The sequence below is a fragment of the Meles meles genome, chromosome 15, assembly GCF_922984935.1.
Source record: "Meles meles chromosome 15, mMelMel3.1 paternal haplotype, whole genome shotgun sequence".
NCBI lineage: Eukaryota > Metazoa > Chordata > Mammalia > Carnivora > Mustelidae > Meles > Meles meles.
Genome location: NC_060080.1, coordinates 765,310 through 786,828, shown reverse-complemented (window position 1 = coordinate 786,828; position 21,519 = coordinate 765,310). Strand labels below are relative to the sequence as shown.

At 57.1% G+C, this 21,519-nt stretch overlaps 1 protein-coding gene across 12 annotated transcripts in view; it reads left to right on the top strand.

The window, feature by feature from the left end:
- Positions 1-21,519, top strand: part of MYT1L (myelin transcription factor 1 like) — a 394,040-nt gene that overhangs the window by 302,007 nt on the left and 70,514 nt on the right. For 9 of the 12 annotated variants that reach the window (XM_045979466.1, XM_045979471.1, XM_045979470.1 and 6 more), the window contains exons 10-13: positions 8,663-9,640; positions 14,188-14,322; positions 18,620-18,710; positions 20,296-20,403. In XM_045979466.1, coding sequence (XP_045835422.1) covers positions 8,663-9,640; positions 14,188-14,322; positions 18,620-18,710; positions 20,296-20,403 — 1,312 coding nt within the window. The remainder of the gene's footprint in view (positions 1-8,662; positions 9,641-14,187; positions 14,323-18,619; positions 18,711-20,295; positions 20,404-21,519) is intronic. The other 3 variants (XM_045979474.1, XM_045979472.1, XM_045979469.1) reach the window with 1 other exon arrangement.

The following is a 21,519-nucleotide window of genomic DNA, read 5'->3' as shown; positions in this document are numbered from 1 at the left end:
CCGGGAGATGAGGACACCGTGGAGCCGGTCCCCGCACGCGCAGCGGTCAGCTGGTGGACGGTTGATGTAAACTTCGTGTCGCACACGTATGTGTATGAATCACACGCACGACAGACCCAGAGACTGTGGGTTCCACGTTCCGGGCCGCTGAGATGAAGCAGGCCGAACAGCGTGTCCAGTCTCCCGATGTGCGGACAGGTCGTGTCTACACTGCGCGTGGCCCAGTAAGTGTGCCACGGCATCACGTCTGAACAAAGAGCACACACGTTCGTGGAGAAATAATTTAGTGCTAATACACGCCAGCTGTCCCCCTGCGCTTTCACGAGTTCTAATCACGGATCACAAACCCACCGGAACGGAGACTAACAATGGAAAAGGTTGAAAATGCCGAGAATCCCCAAAAGTGACGCAGAGACAGGAAGTGAGTAGACGCTGTGGGGACCCCGGCGCCGACAGACCCGCGGACCCCAGTCTGTAAGTGGCGCAGAGCCAAGCTGCGCCCGTGCCCGGTGCCAGAACCGGAACCAGAGCTCAGCGCCCTCGAGTTCGCCGCGCGGGAGCCGCCGGCCACTCGCGGTTATCCACGCGTACACCATCAGACCTAGGAAGTATGACATTAGTTTCAATGAACAGAGTCACAGAACGTTCACGACGTCTATCCTGGGCCTCGAGGCAGGGGTGCTGTCTGCTCCTCCGTCGCCGAAGCCGGAGGTGCGTCCCGCAAGCTGCCGGTTCCACAGTGGACACACTGTGTCCTGGCCCCTGTCTTCCCCCGCGAGGCCTCCCTGCTCCTCCGCACACAGACCACGACCCGACACACCTCACATTTGCTTTCCGTGGCTTTGCCTGTCTCCCAGCACTGTCACTCGTGGCCACCAGGACATGAGCCTGGTTAATTGTTCTGCTCTAAGAGCTGCGTGACAGATGGCGGCCGGGTGACTGAGGGCGGTTGGCTCTGGGTCCCCAAGCCCCTGAGAGCTGCGACAGTCACACTTGTCTGAGATCTGACAAAGTTGTCCTCATGCCCTGTGCTCCCCGGAGCTTGCACGTGTGCCGTTTGAGGAACGCGTCTAGAAATGCCAGTATCTGACCCAAGCCAACCAAAGACTGCTGGAGTTTTCATCCCTCCGAGTTAGGGGCATTCCCCGTGCCTCGGTTTACCCTGTGGGACCCAGTGGTGCTGTTTTTCCCGAATCCGGACCCATGTGGGTACCGTGGGTCACCGGCAGGTTGCACAGTGCACAGCCGAGGGGTGCGGGAAACCTTTGTTGTCCGACACAAGGAGAGCTTGGGGGCAGACAGGAGCCAGATCCGTAGACCCTTCCGAAGCTCGGAACTCTTTGGGGAGCCTGCACGTGTCTCAAAGGAAGCATGCGTGCGAGCTGAGCAGGAAGGCAGCCGGCATGACGCAGCGGGCGCAGGGAGTGCCTGCTCGTGCTGCGTGGGGCGGACCGGCAGCAGAGACGGGAGACACCACAGAGGTCCCGGCAGGAGCCAGCTGGACCAGTGCACAGCCCCCGGGGCCAGCAAGCAGCGAGCCATTCGAGGTACAGACGTCCACGGGAAAGAGGCGGAAGCCCAGGAGCAGCCACAGAAGGAAAACGCAGGGTTCACGGGAAAGGGCTGGAAGTAGGCGTTTTGGGTGATGGCATTCGTTCTCCGAGGTCATCTCCTCGCTCAGCACTGAGCAGAACGAAGCCAGTGTGGGAGGAACCAGAGAGAACCAGCGGGACAGCACCCCCGGAAGGCGCCAAACCCCAAGGAGGCTGAGCCCACCCCCGGTGGTCGCTCTCTGTGTCTGTGAGTCTGTCCCGCTTCTGCACCTCCCGCACCTGCAGCGCCCGGGGGAGGATGAGCGTGAGGCCAGCCAGGATGGAGGCAACTCTCTCTGTCCGGGACTGCGGAACAGCTCTCCCCAGGGAGCCCCGCGAGAGTGAGACACCCAGAGCCACGGCCACCTTCTTCCCACAGAGAGCACTGCAGACGGAGGCCACAGCGGCCCGCGTACCCTCCCGGCGACGGGAACGAGTGTGCCGTCCGGCAGCCGGTCACCCGAGTCCCACCGCGGGCCGGGGTCCCCTTCTCCCTTCACCAGTACGGGCAGTTTACTTCAGGCAGGCGCCATCTACTTTCCTGAATTAAAGGCGAAATCCACATGTTTTTTCATAATCAATTGGGAATCCTATGTCAGATTTCATTCACTCATTTTATTTGATTTCTTTTAATTTAGTTATTTATTTTCTGAGAGAGAGTAAGGGAGTGTGTGAGTGGGGGGATGGGGGGCAGAGGGCGGGGGTCTCCAGCAGACGGTGCTCAGCACAGAGCCCAACACGGGGCTCGATCTCACCACCCCGGGATCATGACCTGAGCCGAAACAAAGACTCGGATGCTTCACCGACTCGGCCCCCCGGACGTCCTCCGTCACTCGTTTTAAACGTTCAGTTCAAAGAGACTCTGACTATTTTATTGGTGCGAACAGAGTCCGGACACGTCCCCACGCCACCAGCCGCCAGTGCAGCCTGCAGACCCGAGCCCAGTGCGTCACACCACCAGGGCAGCTGGAGCCGGCAGGGGAGGGGTGCGGTGCAGGGGACCCTGTTTCTGTGCAGAGGGAGGGTGTGGAGCTCTGGGGCTCAGACGAGCCGCTGTGGTAGAGAAGCGGCCTGTGTTTGGGAGAGAAAGGAGAAAACAAGCCCAAGGAGAATCAGACCACGCCTGCCTCTGTGGGTAAATGAGAGAAAAATTAATTCTGGAAGAGTAGACGGTCCTTGCCAGGGCCCTGGGGCGGCCTGGACAGCCAGCCCTGTGCTCCGCGCTCTGTGCTAACCAGTGGAGGACACCCAGGGTCAGAGCTCCCGCTAGATGTGCGCTTCCGGAGGATCCGCTGTCGATCCGTGAACTCAGTGCCCCCCTCCGGCCCCCACCGAAAGATCTGTTTCCGGTCAAGTCCGGGAGGCAGAGGCTCCTTGGGAGTCGGGCTGCCGTCCCGCTGGGGTCTCGGCCGAGCCTGCAGCAGCCGGCTCACCCACACCCACACGGAAGCACGGGGACCTAGCGCCGCCTGTGCTCCTCCCTCGGACCTTTGTATGTCCTGGATAACCGGTCCTTGCGGTCAGCCCAGTTTGAGTCCCCAGGAGATCCGCAAGCTCTGGAGGTGGGGTGAGCGTTGTAAGGGCATGTTAAGCCCGGGCTACGGAACTCGCACTCTCCCAGGGCAGCGGTCGCCAACGGGCCCACAGCTCTTCGAATGTGAAAGCCTCGATACAGTCGTACGGATGACTCTGTCCCGCACTGACTCTCTGTGAGCCTAAGAGAATAATGCTGGGGACGGCCGCCGGACTCTGGAAGGCACGAGCGTCTTTCTGTACTCGCGCTGACAAGGGTCACAGGCAAGCGTCTCCGCCTGGATAATTTCAGCCACCGGCGACCCAGAGGCCACTGCTGAGGCGGCAGATACGGGCAGACCTCGTCTGAAAGTTCCCCTAAAACTTGAAACAAGACAAACGGCATTGTGCAGTGGACCCTGGTTAGGAAATGTGAGGTGGGGTCCTCCGGCCGAAGGTGCCTCCCCCTCCCAGGTCAGCATTCCCTTCCTTTCTTGCTCACAAGGGGTGGAAGTGGCTGAGAGGCCCTGGGGTTCCTCCCCTCCCCCTCTTTGTCAGGGCCAGGAGTGAGACCTCAGGGAGGGAGCCGGCCCCAGTGCTCATCGCTGGGGGAAGAGGCCGTTGCACAAACCAGCACCTGGGCGGGTGGGACACTTGTCTTCTACCTCAGACGGAAAGACACCACTTCTGTCCCAAAGCACGTCTGGGGATGGGAGACGAAGGCAGACGGGCGAGAGCTCGCGTCCCTCTATGTGGGTGCAGGAAGGGGGCCGGCTGCAGGGGTCACGTGGAAGGGAAAGGTCATTGTCAGCAGAGTGGAGAGGTGGTTTCTGTATGCCCTGCGACCCTCCCCAGCCCCCCTGCACCGCCTCACCCCGGGGTGTGGGCTCCCTTCCCGCCTCCCCACCTGCTCGGCTCCCTCCTGCTTTCCAGGGACACAGTGTTGCGAGTCCAGTGGTCTGTTGCAGTCAGGCCAGGATCGCCCTCATTTCCTAAGCTCCTCTGCGCATCTGAATGACCGAAACCCCCCTGGCCAGGCCCCGGGAGTTGACAGGCAAAGCTGACGATCCACACCAGCGCCGGTGGCCGTGACCTAACGAAATGCTCAGACCATCCACACCAACACGGAAGGCGGGAACCGTGCACCACGAAGAACAAAGGTCTGGCTGGGAAGAATCTAGAAGGAGCTTTGGATCTAGTCGTGAGGACTGTACCATCCAGCTGCTGCCCAGGGGGACACAGAGCTGCCCAAAATCCTGGACAGCCTCCCTTTTGCCAGTCAGCAGCAGTGTGACCCCCGGCTCTGTCGCTGTGGGAGGGCGCGGGCAGGTTCCGGACGGTCACATGCCTCAGGGCTGCCCTGAGCCCAGCTGCCAGCCAACGCCCCGCTGGACGCCCTGCGCTTCCCGGGGAGCGATGACGGCCACCACTTCTCTTCCCTGCAGGGCGTAGAGGCCTTGCGATCTAAGATTCTACCACGCTTCTCTGTTCCCAAGTCAAAAATAAGTTCTGATCGCCATTTATTTCTGTCATCAGAAAGAAACACCCACGTAATAATGTCATTCTATGCAACCAGGACGCTTCATTGCATGAACCCCGTTGGGGCGGTGCTGCCGGACCCCCATGGCCTGTGACCCTTCGCCTGTGACCCGTCGCCTGTGGAGCGGCTCAGCCCTTCCTGTGTCTCTGCTTTCTGACAGTCCTTCTGCGGTTTCTTCCTTGCCCTTGTTTTGGTTTGGGATGGGTTGTGTATTTCCCGCCCACGGCTCATTTGAAAGGCTGGAGAGAACCACCGCAACGATCCAGACAGGATATTGAAAGAATCCAGATTTGTGTCTCAGACCTATTATTTAGAGACAACATACTCAAAAAGCCAGTGTTTGCCATTACAACGTCGTAGTCCCCCGAGTTCCATGCGCATCAGACTGACGTCCTGGAGGTGGAGAAATCCTGCATGATTTTTGTTTAAGCTGTTTTTTGGGTAACCGTCTGACTCAAGGGAGATGAAATTCACACCCACGACGTTTCGGAAAGTTAACGGGGGCACGGAAGGGGCCCGTGGGCCGATCCGCCGAGCGGCCTCTGCCTGCAGGGCCCGGACTGCACGCTCCGCCTCAACGTCCAAACTCCAAGACTCCACCGCAAGGCAGGCACCGGGGCCCCGGCCGGCCAGCGGCTCCTCGTGTCTGTCACCGTGGCCCTGCAGGGCGCAGACGTCCAGCAGAAAAGCACGGAGAGAACACTGGAATTCGTGGGTGTCCTCCCCAACCCTGTCTAGACAGTCACGGTCTTCCGTATCGTGTGAAGCTACACGTTTTCATCAGTTCCCCTTCTCCGGGCGGCACGCTGGGCACGTGGGGAAGGAGCCCAGCTGAGTCCTGAAGCCCTCGCGGCGGCATGTTCCATGTGCGGACTGTCGGGCCCCGGCTTTGGCCCCTGACCACAGAGATGAGTCTGACCCATGCTTCACGCCCACTCCCGCAGGCGACCTACGGCAGTGCGAGCCCGGCACGACGGACCCGGAAGCAGAAGGGTGCTTTGCCCGGAAGCCCACAACCAGAGGTAGAATTCCAAGTGCGCACCGCAAGTGATTTTGATCCCTGGGGTAGGCTGGTTCGTGGTGGCTGTTTAGAGACTGCCTGTGGCGGGGAGGACTGATGGTCACCCTCCAGCGGCCCACATCGTGAGGAGCTGACTTTCTTTCACGAAGGTTTTCAAATAGTTCAATGCCAGAGACTTGAGAAATTCCACTACGCTGCAAGGAGTTCCGGCCACTGGCACGGTTCCACCCGCCGCCGTTCCCACCTTTACCAGGGGCGGCCACGCAGCCACAGACGACATGGAGCCAGGGGGTCTGGAGGAAGAGCCACACCTTGGGCAGGTTGCATCACCGGGCGGGCCCCGGCTCCCCAGCCTGTTCCCAGATGGGCTCCTGTGCCCGGCCAGCATGCGTACGGGGCGCTCCCCCTGCGGGGCTTTCACTGGGCACGTCCTCCCAGTCCCTGCACACATTCCCCAAGAGGGGCCAGGCCCCGGAGCCCTCAGCCCTGCACGAGTAGCGAGCAGCTGAGCAGTGACCTGGGCGGGCACAGACTCCTGAGCTCCAGGTCCATCTTCGCTCTGATGCCGCGAACAGCAGGGGGTGAGCTCGGCTCTCCGTTGCCAACTGTCGCCACCCAAAGCTGGGAGGCCCGTCGGAGACAGTGGCGCTGCCCTGCTTCCCCCAGAGGCTTCTCAGCTGCCGGTCGAGCACCATGGCTGCTGTGTCTCCAGGGGGCCGGGTGGCTAGGAACCGCACGGGGCGGACCAGGAGCCCGGGGCCCAGAAAGGCGAAGGGTACTCCTTCCCTGGGTGGCGCGTTGGGGCTGGGGGCTGTGACAAGCTCAGAAATCCAGCAAAAACCAGTCCTTGTTTGGGACAAGTGAACCAAAGATAATCCCAGGATTGAGGCTGTGGAGAACGAACTGAAATTACCTAAAAGTAAACTGGTAGGAGGGAAGAGCTTGCAAACAGGGGCGGAAGCCGTGTTCCACTTCTCGGTTCTGGAAGGAGCCAGGAGGTGACACGGGCCTTCGCCTCCTATTCCCTCCTCCGTGTGTCTCCTCCTTCCCGAGCTCTCCAGGAGGATAAGTCGTGTTTCACAAGAGGAAGTTAAGAGAAAATCATAAAAATAACACGTGCCTGACGGCGATTTCTTCTCTGACGCGTCTTGCAGAGTCCCAGGATGTTGTTTCTGTGTTTCCAGACGTCCGTGCAGGTTCCTGTCGTCGCTGGTTCCTTGCAGGTGCCAGACTCCGCGTCATACGTCATGGGGCAGCGAGGCCCGGCCGGCCCCCAGGGGCTGCTCCTCCGGTCACAGCCCATGGATATAAAAACCAAGTGTGTAAACTGAGAGGCCAGTGGGACTCTCATACCTTCAGGACTTCCGTAGAACAGGATCGCCTTCCGCTCTTGAAACCTCGAAGCCTTGCCCAAGGACACGGTCTGCCTTCCACTCAGACGCGTTCCCCTGTATTTCCAAGGGCGCTCTCCGGGTCGGGTTTCTTTCTTTTGCTGCTCTCTGGGAACACGTGTGTCTTTATACTAAAGAAGACGATGTGTAGGAATTTTCGAGAAAGGAGACAGTACCTGTTTCATACAACTAGCGAGGCTCTGTAAGGTACGGCAAACCTGACTTGCTGACACTGAGACAGATGTGTTAGATCCTAAGAGTGTGCTGGTTTGCTGTGGGGGCAGCCGGAATTGTTAGTGACATGTGGGTCCCCAGACCTCCTTCAACCAATGCCTCTCCTGAGGGAACGGCCTGACACCCATCGCGGAGGCCCCAGGGACGCCGACGCCGCTGTCAGCGAACAGGTACCAGGTGCCAATCAGCACAGCTCATTTCGTCAGCACGTTCAGAAGCCAGAGCTATTCTTCCTCGTGTTTTTGTTTTTTTTTTTAATCACAGAAAGAGGTGGATGTGGCCATGGCGTGGGGTTAACCAAACCCAGTCCGAGGGCTGGGGGAGGGGGCGTCTCGGAGCCCACGGTGTAGTACCTGTATTTGGAATATCCATGAAGTGATCACGCAGCAGAGAGAGACGCACGTCCTGAATATTCCCTGAGCATTAAACAGAACACATTTTGGGTGAAACATGAGGGCTTTGTGTAATTTTTAACTGACGGTGTTTTGGCAAGTTGTCCTGAATCTTTTTCTGTGACTGGACATAATGCTCGTTCATACGGTATTTCTACCTGCTCCCGAGGCTGGAGGCAGGCAAGTGCCGGGGTGCCGGGGTCCCTAACCACAGCTGCGAATGGCCCCCAGGTGCGCCCCCGACCCCAGGCCTGCCCTTCGCTGACACTGGGTCACTGCACGTTCTTCCCTCCGTCTCTCTCCAACCTGAGACGCACACGCGGGAGCCACCGTGGGTTAGAGGTCTCTTCCTGTGCGTCCCCGCTGCTTCCCTGCAGACCGTAGGTTGTCTGTAAGGGAGAACATTCAGAAGAGCTGAATTCGGCCCAAACATGTGCTTCTGGTACTGAAGGCCCCGTGGAGGCATAGGGCTCACGGCATAAGCCCGAGGCCTTCCACGGCGCTGTCCAGGCATCTCTGGGAAAAACAATTTAAAAGCAATTGCTGCGAACATCTGTTGAAGAGTTGTTAGCGACTGAGTCCGTGACCCTCCGAGAGCCTGGTGGTGGGACGAGCGTCATTATCTGCTAGGGCTGCCGGCAGACAAAGCCGATAAAACACAAAAGTCACTTGTAAAATTTAGAATGAAAAATTAATATTTTAAAATTACCTTTCCCACATACGCTGGTGTGTTTCAGAGTAACTGAGGAAACTGGTCGTTTGTAGCAAGTGCTCCTGTGGCCTCGCGGTCTGGGTGGCCTCCACGCCCTCGGCGCTGCACTGCCAGCCGGTCTGCCCGCGGGACCTAAGTCCCTCGCGTGCGGTGAGCGGGGTCGGACGTGCATTGACTTGCTTTCCGTGCTGTTGCAACTAAACTTCAAGTTCTAGCCATTTTTTCCTTTTCTTTTCTTTTTTGTCCCTTTTTTTTATCTTCTTTGCAGAAGACCATCCAATGAGCTGTCACAATACTCGAATCATGCAGGACGCGGAGAAGGACGACAACAACAATGAGGAGTATGACAATTACGACGAGCTGGTGGCCAAGTCCTTGCTGAACCTCGGCAAGATCGCCGAGGACGCGGCCTACCGCGCCAGGACGGAGTCGGAGATGAACAGCAGCACGTCCACCAGCCTGGAGGACGGCAGCGACCGGAACGAGACCCTGGGCCGGAAGAGCGAGCTGAGCCTGGACCTGGACAGCGACGTGGTGAGGGAGACGGTGGACTCGCTGAAGCTGCTGGCCCAGGGCCACGGGGTGGTGCTCTCGGAGGGCCTCGGCGACAGAGCGTACGCAGACTCCCTGTCGCAGCAGGACGGCAGGAACATGAACTACATGATGCTGGGCAAGCCCGTCAACAACGGGCTCGTGGACAAGATGGTGGAGGAGAGCGACGAGGAGGTGTGTCTGAGCAGCCTGGAGTGTCTCCGGAACCAGTGCTTCGACCTGGCGCGGAAGCTGAGTGAGACGAACCCGCAGGACCGGGGCCAGCCGCAGAACATGAACGTCCGCCAGCACGTCCGGCAAGAGGACGACTTCGCGGGCCGGACGCCGGACAGGAACTACTCCGACATGATGAACCTGATGCGGCTCGAGGAGCAGCTGAGCCCCAGGTCTAGAACTTTCTCCAGCTGTGCAAAGGAGGACGGGTACCACGAACGAGACGACGACACCACCTCCGTGAACTCGGACAGGTCCGAGGAGGTCTTTGACATGACCAAGGGGAACCTGACCCTCCTGGAGAAGGCCATCGCTTTGGAAACAGAGAGAGCGAAGGCCATGAGGGACAAGATGGCGATGGAGGCCGGAAGGCGGGACAATGTGCGGTCGTACGAGGAGCAGTCGCCAAGACAGCTTCCTGGGGAGGAGAGGAAGCCTAAGTCCAGTGACAGCCATGTCAAAAAGCCATACTATGGTAAAGGTAATATTTCTACCTAACGTAAGTTGTCTCCTGAACTAGGAGCTAGGGTGAAAGATGCCGGTGAGGGTCCACCAGGGGCGGGGCATCACACTCGACCATGTCACAAGTGCAGACTTCTTAGGGTTGCTTGCAGCGTTACAGCCAGTGTTTCTGGAGAGCCAGTACAGTATTTGTCGGGGAAATGCACAGAGCGGCTCCCTGTGCGATGACCAGAGCAGACGGGTCACCCGTTACTTCAGCAGGAGACGCTCACCTTGGAGAGACCGGGCTAGCTCACGAGCCCGTCACGTGATAGGAAGCAGTAGCACGAGCCCGTGTTCTCACACGCGAGCCGCAGTCCGGGTGGAGTGTCAAGGGCTCACCCAGCAGCCAGTCAGGGATGAAACACGTGTTGTATGTATTGGGTTCGGTCGGTGGCCTCATGATTTATAAAATGATCACCAGATGACGGTTATTGATGAAAGCCCCATAGAAAACATCCCTGATAGAAACGGAACCGTAGCAGAATGGCCGACAGCATAGGACAAGGGCAACGACTCACATCAGTCATCGAGAGAGAATAAGTAGTGGGGGCCGTTGGCTACGCCAGGCGTGGCGGGTCCGAGCCAAGATCAGTAGTGATTTCTTGAGTCCCTTCATTCCCGCTCACTGATTCCATCCCATTGTGGAAACAGTCATGACACGTACTTTATGTTAAAACGCTCAAAACCACCCCAAATGAGACTTCTAGCAGATTCTCCCTATGAAACGGGGGCCCACACGTGCATGTCTCTTTATACGTCAACACACACGACCTGCATGTGCGCGGTCAGTACCTCTCCGAAGCGCATGCACTTACGCTGAACGAGGGCCCCACGTTGGCAGTAAGAACCGTGTCCACGCGTGACGCAAACTGCTGGCGATATCACGCCATGGAGAACCTGGAGACTGTGCGTGTCCCGGTCATAAGAACTGAGTCAGAAACAGTCATGAAACTGGTAATTCCTTAAATCCCTCCTTATTAGTACCAAAAAAGATCTTCTGTTTTCTCTTGCTTTCTACTCCTTCTAAAGACTGAGCTTCCTCACTGCGGATCTGATGATGAGGTTCAGGACTTTGGTTTGAAAATCAGTTGCCATAGAATCCTCCAGCAATCCTAGAAGCTGTTTCGTGTGTTGTGACCTGGGTGTGTAGTCTCCTCTCAATGTGTACGCGTGGGTCCTACGGCATCATGGTAACCAGAGCCCAGCAGCAGACGGACCTCGGCCAGAGGCCCATCGGGGGCTTGACTGGGCGGGGGCTTGAGCACTGATCACCATCTCGGGAGGTGAAGGGACCCCCCGCCCCGGGCAGGGCGGCGGGTCAGGAAGGGGCGTTTCTTAAAAGCAACAGGGTCTAGCCCACCCGCTTGCCTTGGATGCAAAGACTGGAACGGCTCGGGTGTCCGAAACTGCGGTGTGCTGTGTCAGAACTCTGCCGCTGGGTAGCTGAGGATTGTGGAGGAATTACACCTTTTTAGGAAGAAATAGTGTCCTCGCTCGCGGCTGGCAGAGCGGGCAGCGAGGAAGGCGGCGCTGTACTTGGGAACGTGTGGGCTCGCTGGGCATCACAGACCCTGGGCCGCTCTGGCGTCCTCGCCTCGTGCGGCTGCTCGCACCCTGCAGCTTCCTGCAGGTTCTCACTCATTTGCTTTGTGACTGTTACTTTGTTTTATTTTGTTTCTTGCAAGGAATGCGACTGAAACCGCTTGCTTCCCTTCGGTACAGGGGGCAAGGGAGGGAAAGAGCAGCAAAATCTGAGATGTGCTTTTCCCTGAACCGGGGGAAGGACTGGGGTTTGGACCTTCGGAATGAGTCAGAAGCATCCATTCCTGACTCTACCTGTTTCTGTAGATTTCTTCCTCCATTTCGCGTGACTCATTCCCAGCTCATTCCCGGTCTCTCTCAGCATTTCTATGGGTACGGTCAGAGTCAATTTATTCAAACCAAGCAGGGACACCAGAGTGGGGCAAGGAGATTAATGCCCTCCTTACTTAAAAATATATATCTATAAATATTGATAGATAGATAGATACATAGATAATGTGACATTTTACCAACAAGGTCAACGGACAATTCCTACAACCACAAAACATAATCCTCATTTCGAGCTTCGTTGTTGTAAAATTGTACAAATTCTCATTGATATACCATCTGCGCAGAATGGTTAAATTATAAAGGAGCAACCTTTCCAAAATCTTGAGCCAAAGCAAAAGAAGTTCCTCGTGAAACTCCTCTGTCCTTCTCCTCGAGCATCCACTGGAGAGGGAGGAAGGGGAGCAAGCGAAATCCAGCACCCAATTTCTTTTTTTCCTAGGCGTTCTTGCGGGGGTTTTCAGTTGAATTGCTGGTGTGTTTGCTTGCTTGGTTGTTTTGTGTTTGCTTGACTGTTTGCCTTCAAGGTGAATTGGGATTTCCGGAAATCAGCATGCGGGGGAGGGGATGGCGGCGGCCAGTGGCATCGAGAGGAGATTATACCCTTGTGTCCTCCAAAACTGAAATGATTTGAGCCCTTATCTCTGTACAGATCTGCACTCAGCTTCAGAACACTTCGGACATCTGTGATATAACGTAACTTTTAGGAAGCTGTAAGTGTACTAATGAAAGAGAGTCATTTCCCAATGAATAATAGTTATAATTCAGGTTTTTTTTGTTTTTTTTTTTTTTACCTTTTAAACACTATTTACATTTGGCTTGTGATCTTCAATAACAAATAGTTTCCTGTGAAACTGTTACTATGCACTTACTATTTTATATTTACATTAATGAAATCATACTAATATTCTGATGAAACTACCCAAAAGGCAATAAAATGCTAGGCTTTTTGATGGTGTGTGTAAGAGAAACTCCGCTAAGACATTTAGAAAGAGCGGCCACAACAGAATCCCAGGCTGCCTTAGGGGCTCCCACAGCTGCATCCGGTCTGCCCCTCAAGCATGGCCCTAATTCACAGACTCAGGACCTGAAAAGTAGATTACCTAGAATAAAACACTAGCTAAAAAAAGAAAAGGGGGTAAGTTTTTTTTTTTATATATATCAACATAAAATTGCTTCTGTAGTCCTATGAGCCCTTCGTCCATTCCAAGTTCACATGTGTGACTTAAGAAGAAAGTCCGTAAGAGTTCTGAGAAGTTCCGAGAGCTGGAGCCAAACGCACACTTTCTTGGGGTCACAATTGGCTGGTTAGGGAGACATCAATAGGGAAGTGTTACCCCCTGAGGAGATGTTAAGCGACCCTCCCTCCACCAAACCAGCCTGGTCACTACTTACTGACGATCTGTGCAACTGGTTTTCAAAAACTGTCTCAAAAATAGTGCATTGCCCACTTTTGTTACTGCCCGGTCTGAGCTTTGCCGTAGAAATATTTTCTGGAGTTACTTTCTGCACATTGATGAGCTGCGGTCCATTCTGGATATAGAAATAATTTTACCAGCGATAGCTTGCCCTTCTGGCACTTGTCATCCAACTGCTGTCCAAAAGTCTGCTCTGTTCCTTCCTCTACCGGCGCTGCAGAGAGCTGGTGGGGCTGTGTGTAACCCTCAGCCCTTAATGCGGCGTATGCATGCACGGCATTGAAAGATCCTTCCTCTGGTTCCCAGGACAGATGAAGAAATCAAAACAAATGGTTGCTCCAGCAGCTTCTCAAGTTTGTTTGTTTGTTTTTAATTAATTTTTTTATTTGTTTTGCCCATCTCCCCTGTTGAGTGGGATTTCCACCATTCTGGTCATTTGCTTACAGTGCCTTCTAAGAGTTCAGCTTATTTTCAGAAAAATCTCTGAATCTGGGTTTACTGTGGAGCCGTGCTGCGAGATGACAGCCTCCAGCAGCGGTAAAACTTGGCATCCGAGGGGCGCCTGGGTGGCTCAGTGGGTTAAAGCCTCTGCCTTCTGCTCAGGTCATGATCTCAGGGTCCTGGGATCGAGCCCCACATCGGGCTCTCTGCTCAGCAAGGAGCCTGCTTCCCTCTCTCTCTGCCTGTCTCTCTGCCTGCTTGTGATCTCTGTCTGTCAAATAAATAAAATTAAAAAACAAAACAACAACAAAAAAAAAAACTTGGCATCTGAGAGCGTCTTTGCCGGGAGCTCTCGCTGAGACAGACACGCACGGCAGACCGTCCCCATGGCCTTGTGCCCCTGGCTGAATTTCATGGAGAGATCGTGGAGGGTCGCTGAGTGGTTTTGCTCTCTGAGAAGGTCACTGTCTCATCCTTATTTACGTTGATTTCTTTGAGCAACACGGCTTGTCATGTAACACACGGGAAAACAATTATTCGGGAGCTAAGGTAGGGATAGCCTTCCCCACCCCACCAGCAAGGAAAGTGAAGTATTTTGTGATTCGTGGTTGCTCTGTTTAAGGTAAAAAAATCACCCAAAACCAAAGAAGTACCTGCCCAGCTCTATGTCAAGCCTGTCCCCGACCCCTGGTTTGTTTTTTTTCTTTATTTATCGAGGTTTCTTCAGATTGTTGATGAGTCTCCTTTGTCTTGAACGTAAAAGATTCATTCTCTTGACACCTGTTGTCGCTTTTAGATCCCTCGAGAGCAGAAAAGAAAGAGAGCAAGTGTCCCACCCCGGGGTGTGATGGAACCGGCCACGTAACCGGGCTTTACCCACATCACCGCAGTCTGTCCGGATGCCCGCACAAAGATAGGGTCCCTCCGGAAAGTAAGTCCGTGTTCCGCCAACGCTGTGGGGCCGCGCACACCCACGCCTCTGTCTGTGTCAGCCACGTGCCTCTGTCATTCCGTGTCCGTGAGCCCAACCTCGGTCCTGTCTCCCCACCCCTTCTCGTCCACACCGGCCACAGGGGCTGTCCGCGCCCCTCCCGCCGATGGCCCAGGACGACTGCCCCCCGCCCCCCGGCACACACTCAGCGCTGCTTCTCGCAGCGCGGCTCCCTAGTACATGGGCTGGGCTCCATCCCACTTTCATTTCTGACTTGCTGGGGACCTCGGGCAAGTCACTTGTCCCCTCGTCTCTCACAAACCACACGAGAGGACTCAGATAGGACCCCCTCCCTGCAGAGCCGAGCGAATCCCTGAGGGGACGGTCCTCTCGCCCGCCGGCCCGACTTCCGTGCGGAAGAGCTGGTGTTGATACGTGCATTTTACCGCATTTCGCTTATAAGGTCCGTTTCGGGTCACGGCTGTCCCCACATTTCCACACAAGCGAGCCTCAGTGTGAATCAGTGGGTGGAGATCAGACGCCTTCTCTTAGGTTCTGAGAACGCATAGTTTTTGGTGAACACAGCTACGCTTATTCTGGAACTGAAAGGATGTCCACGTCTCCTGTCTTCTCCTCCGCACACGATGTTTGCCATTTAAATAGGACCGTACTGGTTGCTCAGGGGAAAGGCACATTTTCAGCAGTGGCCCGATGAGTGTAAGGTCCCGATTCTGAGCCTGAGGTGTGTCAGGATGTTCCTGTGACCTGAGACACAGTTTCTGGAAGGCAACACGGAGTAGCTTGGCCGGGGCGCAGCAGGACGACCCAGGGTTGTTGAGAGGAGTTCTTGGGGCCCGTCCCATCCAAACGGCTCGCTTCGGAGTTCTTGAGGCGCAAATCTGTCAGATCGAAGATGTCCCTAGCAGCAATCGAGGCTTCGAAACAGGCTTAGCTGGACATTTTCAGATGAAACATTGTTAGAAGCGCTCGGGCCTCCAGGTTTCGGAGGGCCGCTGAGAATAAGGAGCCCACGTTTCTGGGAACTGCCTTGTGAGCGTGCAGGGAACCTTCCGAGCGCTGGGCCGGGCCCGTGTGTTACATGAGCAAGGGGCAGGTGCCACGTGAACGCAGCAGCTTCCGTGCCCGAGCGCCGTCCGGGCAGCCGCTCGCACGCACCAGCACACGCAGCCTCCCTCCCTCCCCACACGCCCCGCTGGGTGCCATCAGCCCGGTCCCCCATGAGGAAAGCGGGGAGCAGATGGCCTCCTCCTCTCTTCCCGGGGTCAGCTCGGTGCCTGGCAAACTGAAGACGCACCCCTGTGGGCCGGCACCGACTTGCCCGAGCAGAGAGCGGAGTTGAGAGGGCAGTGCCCGCCTGCCGGAGGCCCCATCCTGTGCACCTGCCCGGGCCTGGCTTTGCTGCTCCCGTGTCGGGCCGCACGGGCCGAGACCCTAGGTGGGCCTCGGGCCCTCCGTGCGCGCAGCATGAGGACCACCGCTGACCTCTGAGGCAGACCTGCCTGATGCCATTTTTCTGGATGGGCCTCCCAAGTGGAAAATCAGTTCCTTTCCCTGGCTGGGGAATTCTCCCGACTCCTTATTTCCACGGGACAAGTCGAACTAGTAGGACCAGGGGCTGTTCTCCCACAGACGGGGGTCAGGCCGCTCCTGGGCTCACCACATGAGCCCGTCCACACCAACCTTGAGACTGCCCTCCCGAGCACCACAGAAGCCATTTCTAAATACTTACGTGGAGTTCTTTACAGTACCGTAAGAACTGACAAAGAGAAAAAATTAGAATCCTCGGGGGCGGGTATCTTTTTTTTAGACTTCAGATTTTTTTCCATTTTTTTCTGGGCCAGCCTCCGTCAGTCATCCTCTCCGCCCAGGTGCAGGCAGTCCAGCATTCCGTTGGCAACTGCTGCCCTAGAAACACAGACGACGCGCCACTGGACAGGATGGTTCTGGCCCCCAAGAGCTCCCAGTGCAGCCAAGGGGGGGCCATGCACTCAAGACAGAAGGGACCACGGTGGGAGGCTCCCCAGTGCGCGACTCCCACCTGAGCCATTAGGCTTCCCACGGGACCTGCAGGCTTCCCTGGGGCCGCGCTGAGCTGGGGTCCTGAGGGAGAGAGGAGGGGTCCGAGGCTTGTCCAGAGGCTGCCGTGCTCAGCCCCACAGGATGCCAGGCGTGTCGGAGACAGTGGCCAGGGATGGCAAGTCTGGGATGGGTTCAAGATGTGCTCCAGACACAGGCAGGCGTGAAGGAGGAGAGAGGGAGGGGCGGGAGGTGACGCGGAGAACCCCGCATGGTGGCCGTGAGGACGCCAACTCCGCTGACCGACGTAGGGGTGGCGAAGCGGGGCCCCACGGGCAGAAGACTGGATGGCCTGGACTGTTCTGGGCTGGTGGGCCGTGCGTGTGGTGCCCCCGCGGGCGGGGGGGGCCGGGGTCCACAGAGGTCGCTGCCCAGCGGCTCCCGGCACCTGCTTTCTCAGCCGGGTTGCAGGAACGAAGGGTGGCCTTCTTGGAAAGGAGGCACAAAGCTCGCGTGAGCAAAAGCCCACAACGGGCAAACGTTTGGGACAGGAGCATAAGAGAACACAAAGCCGAGAAGAGGGAGCAGAGGCTGTTCTAGAAAGGTCCGGCCCACGCGGGGGGGCATGAGGAAGAAGTCCGGGGGGATGGCATCAGGGGTCACTGACAGCTCTGGGGGCGGGGGCGGGCAGAGGAACCACCGCTGCGGTGGAGGTCTGAGGACCTCAGGGGGCTGAGAGACGGGGCAGAGCACAGCCGCAGGACGGCAGAGCTGGGCTTGGTCACAGACCTGCTGATGCCGGCCCAGGAAGGAGTCCGCGTCTCCGCTCAGTGGGACGGACAGCGGCCGCCTGCTTGGGGTCCGTGCCACGGCCAGGCGCAGAAGGCTCTGCTCTCTCCAGGGAAGACTTTATTTCGGAAAGTGTAGCCTAAGCGGAAAGGAAAGGCATGCTGATTTGAGAGGGTTCCTGTGTCACGGGAAGGGTTTATGTTGTGTCGTAACAGGAAGTTGGGAAAATCGTGCAGAATCAAGAACGACGTAGGTGAATCCGAGCCCCGGAGGGGAGAGTGAAGGCCAGGTGGGAGCATAGGATGAAACCTTGCGTGGGAGATGTGGGGGCGAGCAGGCAGGACCGGGGCCAGGTCCCCCGGGAAGGAGGCCTCCTGACACCCCCTCCAGCAGCCCCCGACACGCAGCGAGCCGAAGGCTGGCTTGCCCTGGTTCCCTCGGTGCTCCCCGAGCATTGACAGACAACACAGGAGCTGCTAGACTAAAGAATCCAGAATGTAGCCAGTCCCTGAGGACCGGGACAGGACGGAGGACAGCCCCTGATGGGGACAGCACGCAGACTTCAGGGAAGACAGAGATTGCTCTAGAGAAGGAGGAGAATCAGGCAGAACACATAACCAGTGGGCAAACTTTGTTCTTCATGGTCCTGCTGTGACGTAAAGCTCACTGTCAGGGAAAGCTCCCCCAGGCCTTGCTGCCATGATGCAGACAGTCGTATGCGGCCAGGGCTGGAGTCCTGTCCTCGTGGCTTCCCTCTAGCACCTGTCACCCCTTCCAGCTGCCCCAGAGCAGCAGCTGCTCACTGAGCATTAGGAGAGGACACGCAAACTGTCCAGGCCGGTTCCTGTCCCATGTAAACTCAAATACTGTCTGCTGGCAACAGGCTGCCTGCCTCCTCCCATTGCAGCACCCCTCCCCCCCGGTGTCCCTGTGCTGACTTCACAGGGAACACGACGTAACACTATTGCAGCTTATCCCACTGGCAGAATGACAGAACATTTGATTCCCAGATGAGAAGTCGTTATTTACTTCGTTTCATTTAAAAATCGGGTTTGGGAGTCTCTATTCACCCATGACCACTGTGCCGTCATCATACTGTGTGTTTCTAGAACACAGGCGTGTCTTATAAAAATTACCTATTTACGTGCTGTTCCATGGTAACCGATATTCGGTGCCGACGTGTGGGAGATGTGGTGAGGCCCTGCTTCCCTGCCCCCTTGGGAGTGCGTCGCCCACCACGTTCCCGACCCCCGCAGCCCCCACTCAGTGCACTCTGCTTTGCATGCCAGTGACACTAGGTTGAGACAACCTTCTTCTTCCTCCGTGTTTCCTGACCATGTTCATCACAAATGTGTGTGGGACTGTCCGCTGCAAACTAACCCAGCCTTTGTTAAAATGATTGTATATTCTTATATTCAGACCATTTCTATGTTTTAATGCTGGGCTGTCTTCTCTGCCTCTCCCTGTCAAGTTCTTGCCATGCATGAGAATGTCCTCAAGTGCCCCACTCCGGGCTGCACGGGGCGAGGGCATGTAAACAGCAACAGGAACTCGCACAGAAGGTAAGCAAAGTGCTCCTGTGCCCAGACCGCTGCGGGACCTTCCCCGACAGCCCCCCCCCCCAGCCTACGGAGGGAGTGTGCCCTGCACACCTCCCCGTCCTGCCCGGGGAGACAGGCCGCTGTCTGGGAGGGCATCGTGCATGGGGAAGGTGAACTCTGAGGCCCTTTCCACAGAGCGGATTGTTCTCACTTGTCCCACCCACTCGTCCCACGACCCCCAGGAGGCGCTTCCACGGGGAACGCTCAGTTCACATCCCGGGGCAGGGAGGAGCCGTGCTGTGCACCTGGTACAGGGAGGGGTTATAAGGCATGAAGACTGCATGGTCTGGGACCTAACTAGGTCACCCCTGAAACTCTGCCGAGACCCCAGTCATCAGTGTGGACATGACCAAAATGCTAGCAGAGGCCCAAAGTGCGCATTGGGGAACGTTTGGCATGACCATGAGCCAGGTACACGGGCTTGCTTGGAATCACACTTTTGCTCTGGACAATTCCAGTTCTATTCTCCTACCCTGACTCCACTGAGCTGCTCATGAAACTCAGATCGCACCGAACACGTCTTCCCCAGTAGCTGGACGGATCTGCTAGGAGGGGTCTTACAGCCTCTGCTTTCAGCCTCAAACGCTCATGCAAAACTAGATCCTAAATGAAGGAAACTGTTATGAGTTTCATCTTTTTTTCCCCGGGCGTTGGGTAGATTTGGTTACTTTTGTTAAATTCATAATGAAACAAATCGCAACCCTGTGCCCATCAGAGGCGTCTGGCCTTAGCATGCAGGGGAGAGGAGCGATCCGCGGAGTGGTAAGGCTGTGCCGAGCCCTGTTCGGAACGGTGTTTAGTCTCCGCTCGCTCATCAGTCTTGGGCATTCCGTGTCCATGGGACGCGACGCTCTTGTGCGTGCCCATCCATACCTACGTGCGGCTCTGTGCGGATGCGCCGAGAGTAGACTCCGGGACTTCGGGAAGAAGAGAGGCTGATGCCAGGGAGCCCGCCTGCTGTCTGTCCCACAGATACTTAGTTCTAAAACAGCACTTCTGAGCAGTCCTAGAGAGCACGCTGCTTTCTTCCCGGTCCACTCCCCCGCCCGGGGAGGACGTGGGTGAGCGGGGGTGAGAAGCCCCAGCGCCTGGGTCAGTGGCGCACGCAGAGTCAGCCAAGAGCTCCCCTTCACACCAGTCCGTGAGCTCCGGCTCCAGCGCTTTTCGGCGGGTCATCCCACCCCCGCGGCTCGTCCTCCTCTGCAGAAGCATCCTGGGGTGGAGTCTGTGTCTGTATTTTCCACTCTCTCGTGTCCTCCTGAGGGACACAGAACTGGGCTCGCCGTGGCTGGCAAGGGCTGAGTGTGCTTCATGCGCAGACAGCCATCAGTGCCGTCCCCTGGAGACCCCCCGGGAAGTCACGCACAGCACAACTATGATCATTTCTCCCTGTCCGAGCCGGCCCCTCAGGAATGCCCGGGGCAGGTGTGGGACGCTGCTTGGGGTGCTCTGGTGCTGACCAAAGGGAAGCAGGGCGGGGGCGACGGGGTCCGTGGGCCACAGAGCCATGGGAGGAGGAGACTCACTCTGTGTTCTGTCCTCGCAGCCTCTCTGGGTGTCCCATCGCTGCTGCAGAGAAACTGGCAAAGGCCCAGGAAAAACACCAGAGCTGTGATGTGTCCAAGTCCAACCAGGCCTCAGACCGAGTGCTAAGGTACCAGATGCCGGCCTGTCCCGCCGTGGGATCCACACGTACCTGGCGCCCAGCACCTGGGGCACCGGGGGGCTGGGGGGCTGGGAGTTCTGGGGGGCTAGGGTTTGGGGGCACTGGGAGGTAGGGACGCTCGGGGGCTGGAGGGCTGGGGGGGAAGCAAGGGGAGGCGGGCAGTCTCTCTTGGGGGCAGGAACGTGAGTGGTCGGTGGCTCAGTTGTAAGAGCCAAGCCCCCCCAGCTCCACAGGGCCTATGTGAGGGTGGGGTCCACCTTGCTCTCTGGGACTCTGTCCACCCACAGGGAGCCTTTAAATGAGAGTAGATGAGGTGTTTCTGGTTCTTTCCGGCCAGGAAGGTGTTTCATTGTTCTGGGCCTGCTAGATGGAAGCGGGGCACTTTCCGCCTTCATGAGATGCCCAGAGTCATCCTACTTTAACTTGGAGCCCAGGACGGAGAACCCGCCTGCCTCCAGGCACTGTGGCGCAGGACGAGCCTTTCTCTGTGGGGGAGCCCCCAGGGGCCTGCCCCTCTGTCCCCAGACACCCCATGGGGTTATGAGTAGGAGCCAGGGGAAGGGCGGCCGAGTGACTTAACCTGAACCAGCTCAGTCACGGACTGTTGCGGGAAGACCTCAGGATCTCCTGGTCCAGCCCAGGTTCCGGTGCAGAAAGGGAGGCTTCTGGGAGGGGTTGGAGGGAGAAGCCCCCATCCCAGATCCCGCCTGTCAGCGCTCACCTCCACTGGCCCCTTCAAACCCCAGGCTGCATGGCCGTCGTCTAGACTCGTCAGTGGACACCGTGGTACAGACACGGTCCCAGGTCTTCCCAGGGTGTCCCGCGGGCTGCACGGCTGTCTCCCTCCGGGGTGGGGAGCAGGTCATCCCTCAGAGGCGGCGGCCGTGGCTCCGGTCGCAGATGGAATGGGGAGCGCACACGCACACACTGTTTGCAATATGGGAGCTCTTCGGGGTAAATCTCTTAGGAAAAGGCAGTATTTAACTGGTTTGATCACCTGCTTCGTTTCGTTGTGCGTTAGTTTCGTTTTCTGAAAGGATTTTATCAGTGGCTTTACACCCTTTTATCCTTCGATAGAAAACTTAAAATCTTTTTTGTAAGACC